The sequence below is a fragment of the Myotis nattereri genome (genome assembly GCF_964212035.1).
Source record: "Myotis nattereri genome assembly, chromosome: 5".
NCBI classification, from domain to species: Eukaryota; Metazoa; Chordata; class Mammalia; order Chiroptera; family Vespertilionidae; genus Myotis; species Myotis nattereri.
Window position 1 is genome coordinate 74,876,791 of NC_138080.1, and position 12,826 is coordinate 74,889,616.

Here is a 12,826-nt window from a genome sequence, read left to right on the forward strand (position 1 = left end):
TTGAATAACTCCACAGCACATCCTCTTAAACACAACATCACACTTACCTAAGCTGATGTTCTCTGAGGTTTGATAATATTTCCATTCCATGAAGATAAGAGTAAATAGTGTTTAAATCCTAAAGAATAGAAATTATTTTAGATTATTTCAAATATACTTTTTATAATATAACGATACCCCAACAACTATGATTATAAGCAAACAACCACTTAGAACGGTGAACTATGAGAATCATAAAATCTCTGAATTATAGGAGATCTGAAAAGAACTCCCTCAACTCCCCCCAGCATGGCTGATGGCCTATACACAAATAATGCCAGAAATTAAAATCTCGCTATTTCATATGAAAGTCTATTTCATTTCTAAACAGATGTAACCTTTCTTTTTCAGTGACCTCCAAATATTTGAAAAGTTTTTTAAAACTTATTTTTGTTTTTTCCCCCTCCAGATTATACAGTCTCAGTACTTGCAGGTTCCAAATATTTAAGCATCTGAATATTTGGAAGCACCTGACTGACCTCTGAAGATGACCCAGTTTGTCAATATTCCTCTTAAAATATGACTTTCTAAAAAATATTTTTCAAAAGGTAGTCAAAGTGATTATTAATGTGCCAATAAACAAATAAGACATCCAGTAAGACAATCCTATTTTTCACTCTGTGAAAGAGGTGGGGAACCTTTCTCTAGCACAGTGATTACACCCAGTTTAAATTATCTACATAAAATGTACTTCCTTATCTATACTAATAATAGAGGAATATGCAAAATGTCTGGGACGCCCTCACACTTAACAGCAGGCTGCCTGGGGCAACAAGGCTGGCAGGGAGGTTAGTGAGGGTCAACCAAATGACTGAACAGCAGGCTGCATGGGGCAAGCAGGCCAACAGGGGGAGCAGTTGGGGATGACCGGGCCGGCAGAGGGGGGCAATAAGGGGTGACCAGGTTGGTGAGGAGGGGCAGTTAGAGGCGACCTGGCCAGCAGAGGGGAGCAGTTAGGGGCAACCAGGCCGGCATGGGGTCAGTAAGGGGTGACCAGGCTGGCAGCGGGGGGAGCAGTTAGGGATGACCAGGCTGGTGGAGGGGGAGAGGGGAGGGAAGTTGGGGGCAACCAGGCTGGCAGGAGAGGCAGTTAGGGGCAATCAGGCCGGCAGGCAGAGGTGGTTAGGGGTGATCAGGCTGGCATGGGGGGCAGTTAGGGGCGATTAGGCAGGCAGGCAGGTGAGCAGTTAGGAGCCAGCGGTCCCTGATTGTGAGACTAAACCGGCAGTCAGATATCCCCCGAGGGGTCCCAGATTGGAGAAGGTGCAGCCTGGGCTGAGGGGATCCCTCTCCCATGCACGAATTTCGTGCACCGGGCCTCTAGTTCTCTTATAAAGAATAATGCCTTAATACCAGGACAGACTGCTCCCAAACACTGCTTTCCTGCTTTGATACACAAGAGAATTATCAGACGACAGAAATCCTTCGGTGAGGATTTATAGAAAAAAGACAATACTGTTTCCAGAGAAGAAAGGGAGAGCAGACTAGTGCCATCAGTAAAGATTTAAATTAAGCAAGGGTAATGAAGAAAGCAGATGAATCCTAAAAAATGACTGCAGACTGACACAGATATAACCAAATCCTAGCCCTGGTCATAGCTGCAGTCCCAGATATAATACAGTTGTTACAACTGATAAGTTAAGCTTCAGGTATTGATGTGGTGAAGGTATTTTCCATTCCAATTACAAAAAGGTTCAGAAACGGTTTGCATTCATGTGGTGCAATATTAATTTACAATTTTTCACGTGGAACAATATTAACTTACAATTTTGCCTTACTCTCCGTCATAAAATAATCTGAAGACATACAGATCTCCTAACCCATTACATAGATGATCTCTTGCTGACTGGATAAAATGAATAAGAGAATAGGCAAGATGTGGCTGATACCCTAGAGTTCTTGGTAACACATTCAGAAAGTGGGAGATAAACTCTATGAGGACTCAAAGACCTGCCGCTTTAAGGTCCTTTTATGTTGTTGGTTTTTTTTAATTTAACTTATCTTTATTGTTGAAAGTATTACAGATGTCCCCCTTTTTCCCCCCATTGATCCCCTCCACTCTGCTCTCACCCCCTCCCCAGGCCTTCACTGTACCATTGTCTGTCCATGGGTTATGCATATATGCATGGAAATTCTTTAATTAATCTCTTCCAGCCCCACCCACCCCATCCTCCACCACTTTAATGTTTTTAGGGGTGAAGTGCTCAGGACATCCCCGCCAAAGTAAAAGACAAATACTTGGGACTTCAGCTTTAGGTCAAGATGTAATAAGAGGGATTGAATTTATCCTCCACCTAAAACAGCTAAAAATCAAAACAAATATATGAAACATTTTTCAAGAGGTAAGACCTCAGGAAACAAAAGACAGTTTGAGGGGGGAAAAAATGAGTGAATTTACATTATTATCACACCTTACTGGTGGTACCAGTTGTCTGATATTATCTTGAGGAGAGGAGCTGGCAGTCTGGGGAGCTTGAGTTTGGAGAACAGGAGAGACAGAGAGAGAGAATGCTACATAGAGACAAAGTATGTTCTGGAAACCTATAGAGGGTCTCCTTTGAGTCTTAAGTTGAGTACTGATCATCTCATGCATGTAAAGAAACACCTGAAATCAGGGAAAGAACGATTAGAAAGAAACCAGCATCAAAATAAAAAGGGAACCCACAGTATGGGAAAATGTACTTGCCAATGATACATCTGATAAAGGGTTAATATCCAAAATATATGAAATACTCATACAACTCAACAAAAGGAAGACAAACAATACAATTTAAAAATGGGCAGAGGGCCTCTGCTCAGCCCCAACATGTAGGGCCTGGCCTCACCTTGGCAGCTGTCATACAAAGGGACTCCCCCAGTCTGGTGCTGTGCTCAGTACACTGTCAGCCAAGCCCAGCACTTCCTCTGAGGCTGGCTGCAGGCTCCTGCCTCCCCAACCCGTCCTGGGCCCAGGATCCAAGCCTCTGTGTCCAGGAGCCACTGCCCGCCATCTAGCCAGCTAGGGCCTGTGCCCTTGAGCCCCACCCACCCCCAAACCAAACTCTTCAAATTGATGGAGTGTTGCCTGCCCAGATGGGGACGGCCAGACTACAAGGGCCTGACGCTCTCCTTCTTCTATCCCATCTGCTATCACAGTAGCTTTTCCAGGTAAACTCCACAGGCCAGCTTCCTCCCTCCCTCCATGGCCATCCCCCAGCCATTTTGTACCATTATATAAATATATATAACGGTCAGAAGTCCTAAATACACACTTCTCCAAAGAGGACATAAAAATGACCAAGAGACATATGAAATAATGCTCAAAGTGATCAATCATCAGAGAGATGCATATTAAAATGACAATGAGGTACTACCTCACACCTGCCAGAATGGCTATCATCGATAAATCAACAAACAAAGAAGTGCCGGCAAGGATGTGGAGAAAAAGGAAAACTACTACACTGTTGGTAGGAATGCAGACTGGTACAACCACTATGGAAAACAGTGGAGATTCAGCAAAAAATTAAAAATGTAATTGCCACTTGACCCAGTGATCCTACTTCTAGGACTATATCCTAAGAAGCCAGAAACACCAATGAGAAAAAAAATATGCACACTTATGTTCACAGCAGCTTTATTTGCAATAAGTAAGATCTGGAAACACAAGTACTCATCAGTAGATGAATGGATTAAAAAACTGTGCTACATTTACACAATGGAATACTAGGCAGCTGAAAAAAGAATGATGTTATTACCCTTTGAGACAGCATGGAGGGACCTGGAGAGTATTATGCTAAGCAAAATAAGCCAGAGAAAAACAATTAACAGATGATCTTACTTATATGTGGAATCTAATGAACTGATGAACAAAAATGATCCAGAGCCATTGAAGCATGCAACAGACTACGTATTTCAGAGGGAAGGGAGGGGGGTGGGAAGAGATTAACCAATGAACTTACATGCATATATGCATAGCCTATGGACAGACAATAGTGCAGGGAAGGCCTGCAGAGGAGACAGGAGCAGGGTAGGAGTCGTCATGCAGGGGGGGGGGGGGGGGGGTTGGGAGGGAGGAGGGACATCTGCAATACTTCTTTCAACAATGATAAATTTAAGAAAACATATATTTTTCACTTATACAAAGGCTGAATGAATTCATCACCAGCAGACCTGCCATATTAAAAAAAAAGTTAAAAGTACTTCATAAAGAAGGAAAACAATACCAGATGGAAATCTGGATCTACAAAAAGGAATGAAGAAAACTGAAAATGGTAATTATGGGTAAATATGAATTTTTTCCCTAACTATTTAAAAGATAATTGACTGTTTAAACCAACAACAAAGATAACTTAATTGTGGGGTTTATAATATATGTACAAGTTAAATACATCACAATAATAGGATAAAGGTCAAGAGGTAAAAATGGGAGAATACTGTTGTAAGGTCCTTATACTTTATGTGAAGTAATATATCACTTAAAGGTAGATAGTGATGAGTTTAAGATGTAAACAACAAACCTTAATAAACCTCATAGTTTGTGGATTCTTTGGATCTTCTACAGATATAACATCTCTTATGAGTAAGTACAGTATTATTTCTTCCTTCCCAGTTGATGTACTTTTTTTCCCCTTTTCTTGCCTTATTGCATGAGCTAGGACAATGGCCAGAGTAGGTGTTCATCAGTTACATACTTATAAACACAGCTGCTGGGGCCCAACCCTTGGAGTTAAGAGTCATCACAACTTGGCCAGACAACCACAAAATACCTATTCTATGGAAATGTGCTTTTTATTTTTGATCTCAAGACCATTTATTTTAGTGGCAAATAAGTTCTGAAAATTGTAACACATAAAGGTTATGTTATGTCAAGCAGAATTAGAACTCTCATAACTTAACCTGCTAGATGACGGTTAGGGTAGTGTCAAGGAACCGCAGAATTTTCTGAGATTCCTGATGGAATTTATGTCATACTAGAGACCTGCATAGATTTGTGCACCGGTGGGGTCCCTCGGCCTGGCCTGCGAGAATCGGGGCTGGGGAGGGACCATGGGAGGGCTCCAAGGCGTGTCTAGCCCATCTCACCCAGTCATGATCGGATGGACCTCAGCAGCAAGCTAACCTACTGGTTAGAACATCTGCCCCCTGGTGGTCAGTGTGTGTCATAGTGACTGGTCGAACAGTCAAACAAATGGTCAGGCACTTAGCATATTACGTTTTTATTATATAGGACTAGAGGCCCGGTACACGAAATTTGTGAAGGGGGGGGTGTCCCTCAGCCCAGCCTGCACCCTCTCCAATCTGGGACCCATCGAGGGAGGTCCAACTACTGGGATCGGGTCTAAACGGGCAGTCAGACATCCCTCTCACAATCCAGGACTGCTGGCTCCCAACTGCTCACCTGCCTACCTGCCTAATTGCCCCTAACTGCTTCTGACTGCCAGCCTGATCACCCCCTAACCACTCCCCTGCCAGCCTGATCGATGCCTAACTGCTCCCCTGCCAGCCGATTGCCCCTAAATGCCCTCTCCTACCGGCCCAGTTGCCCCTAACTGTCCTCCCCTGCAAGCCTGGTCACCCCCAACTGCTCTCCCCTGCTGGCCCAGTCACCCCTAACTGCCCTCTCTTGCCAGCCTGGTTGCCTTTAACTGCCCTCCCCTGCTGGCCTGGTTGCCCTCAACTGCCCTCCCCTACAGGCCTGGTTGCCCCTAACTGCCCTCCCCTGCAGGCCAGGTCCCTACCAATTGCCCTCCCCTGCAGGCCTGGTCCCTCCCAAATGCCCTCCCCTGCAGGGCTGGGTCCCCCCCAACTGCCCTCCCCTGCCAGCCTGGTCCTCCCCAACTGTCCTCCCCTGCAGGCCTGGTCACCCCTAACTGTTTTTAAAAATAAATATGTTAAAACAAAATTTAGAATTAATTTTGTAAACTGCTTATGTTAAAAAGTGACTATTTTTTATTCATTAGAACTGCTGATCACCTATACCAGTGGTCAGCAAACCGCGGCTCACGAGCCACATGCGGCTCTTTGGCCCCTTGAGTGTGGCTCTTCCACAAAATACCATGTGCGGGCGTGCACGTACAGTGCGAAGTTGACTTAAAACTTTAAGTAAAGTTTATTAAGTTAATTTTAGGGAATGTTGTGGAGTGAAAGAAGAGTGGTTGTACCAGTCTCTACATATAGAGAGGATGAATGAAAGGAGATAGACGAAGCAAGTATACAAGACGAGTGTGGATGGGAGAGTTGGAAGGGGTTGACCTCAGCAAACGTACCTCAATCAGATTGAGGATGTTTTTAGCAAAGGCCAGCTTAGGAGTACCCAAATTAAGTTAATAACAATACCTACCTATATAGTTTAAATTTTAAAAATTTGGCTCTCTAAAGAAATTTCAATCGTTGTACTGTTGATATTTGGCTCTGTTGACTAATGAGTTTGCTGACCACTGACCTATACTATTTGCTGCATATGTTGACAGACTCCGCTATACTGCTAGCTGCCAAAGTGGATTCTGTGCAGTTCTTGCTCCTCGGAATCACAAGATTCATATCTGGAATGGGCGTGTCTGATTGGCAGCACTTGGATCATTTACGCAAGTCCTACTTTTACAAAAGTTGGAAAAATGAAAACCTGCTGTTTTCAGCTTCCACTAAAACCCATAAGCTGAGGTATTCTCCAAAGAGGAGTTTATTCGTGGCTTGACTTTCTTGGTAGATATTTTTTTACCATATTGCACTAGGAGTTTAGTATAGCCTTGGGGCCAGCCTACCAGCTCTTTTATATATTTTTTGGCATGCTGCCATACCCATTCATTTACCTACTTTTTATTTATTTATTTAGAAAAAAAGTAATATTATTTAACATTTTTCTGACTTATTTTCACATAACAAAAGTTTTTATATCACCATATTACTTATATACATACCCAAAAGTGAACAAGAATAAAAAAATCAAAAGATGCCCTTTCAAAAAAGTAAGAGTGAAATGTCTCTGGTTTTTTTTTCCAGGAACCTGAAACGGTTCCTCTCTTAATATACAAAGTCCGTACACTATTTATAATAAAACTGTCCTTTGAAACCAGAGAAGCAATGAGAGAACATAAAGGCCGTTATTTTTCAGAAAAACAAAAACAGCCAAGCTCTATATTACAATGAAAAAGAGACCCATTTATTAATAAAATGAATACAATACTGGTCTGAAGTGCTCACAGGGAGGTAAAAGTGCTGATGCTCTCTCTGTAATGGGAACATGCTTAGATTTATAAAATATACTGTTCAGCTACAGAGGCCCATATATATGTATGTACATATGCACTTATATATAGAACATATAAATAACTTTAGAGGGGAAATTCACATGAAGAGAGAACTTTCCATCTTTGTAATGCTTCAGGAAGGACATGCTGCCTCCGCACATGTTGGCTTGGTGTGGGACATGTTGAATGTGACATTTACCTACTTTTTAAATGGTTGTTTTCATGCTACAAAGGCAAAGTTAAAAATAGCTATTCAGGCCAAAAAAAAAACTGAAACCATGCTCAATTCTTCTCTTTCCCTCAAATCACATATCCAATCAATGAGCAAATTATGTTAGTGCAATCATAAAAATATTTCCGTAATTGATTACTTCTCACCACCTGCATTATTATCACTTAAATCTGAGTTATGATCGTCTCTTCTCTGCAATATGATAGCGTCTTACCTGATGCTCCTGCTTCTTTCTAACCTTGCTACCATACAGTCTAGTCTCAACCCAGCAAGCAGCCAGGGGACTTTTTAAAAAGTATGATAATGTCACTTTTCTGCTTCAAAACTTTTGGCAGTCCCCTTTCACTCAAAATAAAAGTTAAAGAATTTACAAATATTTAGAAAGTCCTACGTGATGTTTCATCCTATACCACCACCATCACCTCTCTGACTTCATCTCTTACTACTCTTACCCTTATTCACTCTTTTATATTCAGAATTCCTTGCTATGCCTTGAATGCACCAGACATGTTCTCATCTTAGGGCCTCTGCAATGACAATTCTACTTGGAAAGCTCTTTCCCCATAAAGCCCCATGGCTAACTCCATCATGTATCAAGCCTTTAATTAAGAGTTATCTCTACCAGCACAATATTGACCATCTTATTTAAACTGCAACCTAGCCCTAGCCAGTTTGGCTTAGTGGATAGAGCATCGGCCTGCGGACTAAAGGGTCCCAGGTTCGATTCCGGTCAAGGGCACATGCCTGGGTTGTGGGCTCAATCCCCAGTGGGGGGCATGCAGGAGGCAGCCGATCAATGATTCTCTCATTGATGTTTCTATCTCTCCCTTCCTCTCTGAAATCAATAAAAATATATTTAAAAATTAAAAAATTAATAATTAAAAAAATTAACTGCAACCCAGCCTTTGCCCCTTGCTTCCAATCTCTTTAGTCTGTTATTTATTAGCAATTATCAGCTAACATATTATGTAACTTATCCTATATAATAAAAGCTTAATATGCTAAGTGTCCAACTGTTCGTTCGTCCACTCGCTATGACGCGCACTTACCACCAGGGGGCAAATGCTCCAACTGGTAGGTTAGCTTGCTGGTGGGGTCTGGCCTATCAGGACTAGATGAGATGGGCCAGACACGCCCACGACAAATCCATGCACCAGGCCAGTTTCGGCTTGATCCTCCCTCACAGGCTAAGCTGAGGGACCCCACTGGTGCATGAATCTGTGCACGGGGCCTCTAGTTTATTATATTTATCTGCCTTCTACCCTACCCTTCTATTAGAATGTAGGCACTTTTAGGGCAGGTGTGTTTTGTCTTGTTTTTTAAAATATTTTTATTGATTTCAGAGGGGAAGGTAGAGAGAGAGAGACAGAAATATCAATGATGAGAATCACTGATTGGCTGCTTCCTGCATGCCCCCCACTAAAGACTGAGCCTACAACCCGGGCATGTGCCCTTGACTGGAATTGAACCCGGTGGATCCTTTAGTCTGCAGGCCAACACTCTATCCACTGTGCCAAACCGGCCAGGGTGGTAACCTCCTGGTTTGAACCATGACCTCCTGGTTCATAGGTATACACTCAACCACTGAGCAACACTGGCTCGGAGGTAACCACTTCTTCATTCATACTTTTGTACCACAAATTCTACACTCCTTCAAAAGCAATTTTAATGAATTAAGCAGTTAACAAGCTATGCTGCTAGATGTCAAGGCTTTAATCTGTATATTGTGGGCAGTTGTTTAGTACTCCCTTAAACCATGCTGCTTTTCCAGGGAAAAGTACTTAACAAAGTACTTACCAAAGGCACAGAATGGCCAACATAACTTTCTGAACAGTTTAGAAAATTTCGTAAGGTTCAAAAACAGGCAATTTCAAATTAGGTAATTCTGCTATTAAAGAGAAGTAGCAGCCAGGCTGGTGTGGCTTAATGGTTGAGCATCGACCTATGAACCAGGAGGTCACAGTTCGATTCAGATTAGGGCACATGCCCAGGTTGCGGGGTTGTTCCCCAGCAGAGGGAGTGAAGGAGGCAGCTGATCAATAATTTTCTCTCATTATTGATGTTTTTATCCTTCTCCCTCTCCCTTCCTCTCTAAATAAAAACGTATTTTTAAAAGAGAGAAGTAAGACTTTCCCATTAAAATGTGAATGTATCATAAGTAATATTCAAAAGTTAAACTGACAGTAAATACTGCAAGCCTTGCATGACATTTTCTAATGATATAAAAATTATGGCAGATTCACCTGTTCAAGGTGAATGCTTTCAATCAGCTCACAATCACTTTAAGAATCATCATAGCAAAATTAAAGCACACTGGATTATAAAAGCAGATTTCAAAAAAGAACTCTGGAAAGTAACAGTCTTTGCCTGTTTCTATGCAAAGACTGGGATCTCCAACAACGAAGTTCTACTCATCCTAATTACAATTATGGCTTGAAGAATGCTACAAAAGATATGAAAAGCGCTATAAATATGAAAAACTCAAAAGTGATTTAGGAATAATTAACCAAATCTTTCATTTCATTTATTGCAACTATACAAAAGATAATCCAACAATCCTTCCCACTGTTTTTAGTTTTTGCTTTTTGATTTAGGAAATACACTATTTATTACAGAAACTTCTCCAAATCAAGGAAAACCTGCCAAAAAAATTAAAAAAATAAATCTAAGCACTCTATAGGGATATGTATGAAAGGTTAACAAGTTTTAGTTAAGTACTTGAAAACTAGCCTTAAGGTCAAATTAAAATCATTTAAGCTAATCCAACACCGAAAGTTTGAATCCAAGCACAAAATGCTGTAAAATTTCCCAATGACAGTGTGAAAAAGCACCTTCACAACTGATCTTTAAATATGCATCATCCACCACCAGAATTCATCACCTGACTGGATTCGACGTTTGAAACCGATTTTGAAAAGTTTATCGTTTTTTAAACACTTGTACAGTATTTCTAGCACCTTTAAAGAGATGTTATCTCTTAATAACATGGCTGTTACACTTTACTTACAATTCCTATCTCGTTTTTCAGTCTAACTACCTACGAGTAATATTACTCAGAAACCTACAGTTTTACCCTGAGAAAATAAGGATTTAGTAAATGGTGCTTTCTAACTGAAAACACTCGGAAGTCACCGGTAGGGCCGGGTACGCAGGGAAGGCGGCAAGACTAGCAGGAAAGGTGGTCGTCACCCGCCCAAGAGGAGGGCCCGGGTCGGGGACGCAGAGAACAGATACTCTGGCAGCAGGTGGGAGCCTCCAAGAGGACAGTCGCCGCAGGTTTCAGATCTGACAGGTACGCCGCCCGCAGGACAGCGGAAGGCGCGCCGGGTCCGCCGGCCTTACCTCCGGGGTCCGCTCCGGCGGCTTCTTCTTCAGAGCTTGTCTAGCGCCGGGGTCCACGGGTGAGTTCATGGTCGCGGCCCCGGCCCCCGAGCTCCCCAGCCAGCCCTTAGGAGCGCACGCGACAGCCCATTCACCTTAGGCAGGGGGTCTGAACCCCCTCACCTGCGAGGAAGGAACTCCGGACCGCGGCGGGCACCCGGCTCAAGCAAACAAGCCTTCGCAACACCCGCCTAGGGTCTCAGCCCACGCGCGACTGGCCGAAGAAGCTAGCTCAGAGGAGGGAGGGCGAGTGCGCATGCGCAGCGCGCGCGCGCACACAAACGAGCGCCCAAGGGCGTGACTCCGTGGTGACGTAAGAACTGGGGCGGTAGTTAACCCTCTTGCAACTCTTCTCCCTGAGATTTAAACACACGTCGCGAGACCTCACCTAAAACTCTCACGGGATCTGCCTCGGAGGTGAGGCTTGGGCTGCTCCGACTTCCGGTGGAGGCCCGGATGCGCGCTGTGAGGGACTGAGCAAAAATAGCACGTTGAGGCCGAACGGTGGGGACGGCGTTTTAGGTGGTGTGTTTGTACCCAGATCCGGAAGCTCAGGGCGTGGCCAAGCCCAAGGCCCACGCCCCGCCCTTGGAGAACGTACGGAAGTCGAAGCCACCTTCTGGCAAACAATTTCATGCTGCTTCGTATCTACGTTTCTAATGAATAGTTTGTGGAAGAGCCCCACCAAGAAGTACTTGTCCTAAGACCAATATCCTGAGATCGGGGAGAGAAATCATAGCTTCGCGGCCTAGCAGGGGTGGACAGTCGCCTTGCCTGCTGCCAGCAGTTACTGCTGGTTGAGAAGCCAGTCTGACAGCGTTCACATAACCAGGTCCAGGGCAGACCTCTATCCGTCCAACCCCTTCATTAGGCAGCAGGGCTTCGGGTTGCCTGGATTAGAGTGACTGCTTTTGCACTACATTTGGCATACAAGACTGTTTCCCAACAAACTGATCCATTGATAAGAAAAACAGACCACTATTGGGGCAGCTGGGCACTGCAGAGGCTGTTTCCACCCTAAGATCATTGACGTTATTTCCAAAACCATCCTTCTGGACCAGTCTTTTGCACCCCTCATTAATGCACAAATGGGCCGCACTGGACACTAATTACTTACTTTGGAACCACCATAGGTATGTCCTTTCCACTGAATTTTAAGCTCCCCCAGGGGCTGTGTACAACATCTAGGTACATCTTACTATTGCTCAAAGCAATTACCACAGCTCAATAAATTTATGATCATGACGTTATTTACGGTAATTTTTTAATGAGATGGTCAGAATTAAAATTATCTTTTAGAGTTAAAAAAGGGAAAGGAGAGTTCAGGCTGCAACACTTACGTTTGAGACCTGATAATGGTGGCTGAAGTTGATAAGGGTTTTGTTTTCCGTTGGTCGTTAGGCTTGCTCAAACTAAGTTTACAACATAATATTAGCACATTTCTTGAGTATTGGACAAAAACCTTACCAGGGTGGTTGTGGCTCAGACATTCTGGAAAGCAAGTTATTTTGGAGAGATCATGAAGAATTGAAGACCCATTTTCTTTTTTTAATATATTTTATTGACTTTTTACAGAGAGGAAGGGAGAGGGATAGAAACATCCATTAGAGAGGAATATCGATCAGCTGCCTCCTGCACACCCCCTACTGGGGATGTGCCTGCAACCAAGGTACATGCCCTTGACCAGAATCAAACATGGGACCCTTCAGTCCGCAGGCCGATGCTCTATCCACTTGTTGGGGTCCAACCCCAGAAGGTCCAGGGGTCCCCAAAGGTGTGGACGGAGTTGGTGAAGAATGAAGGACACGGAGGCAGCGTTCAGTTGATCAGCATTGCAAGGTTCTTTTTTTATTCTATTACATCTGTATTTATACCAGTTGATTTTAATCCTATCCACTCTATTCCAAAGGTTGGGGCGTTTCTTATCTCCATTCCAAGGTTACTCTAT

At 43.3% G+C, this 12,826-nt stretch overlaps 1 protein-coding gene across 8 annotated transcripts in view; it reads right to left on the reverse strand.

Moving 5' to 3' along the window:
* RAPGEF6 (Rap guanine nucleotide exchange factor 6) overlaps positions 1–11,095 on the reverse strand; it is a 191,557-nt gene extending 180,462 nt beyond the window's left edge. For all 8 annotated transcript variants that reach the window (XM_081092606.1, XM_081092608.1, XM_081092604.1 and 5 more), the window contains exons 1-2: positions 10,840–11,095; positions 48–118 (exon numbers count right to left, since the gene is read on the reverse strand). In XM_081092606.1, coding sequence (XP_080948732.1) covers positions 48–118; positions 10,840–10,908 — 140 coding nt within the window. In that variant the 5' untranslated portion in view covers positions 10,909–11,095. The remainder of the gene's footprint in view (positions 1–47; positions 119–10,839) is intronic.
* Positions 11,096–12,826: the final 1,731 nt, after the last annotated feature.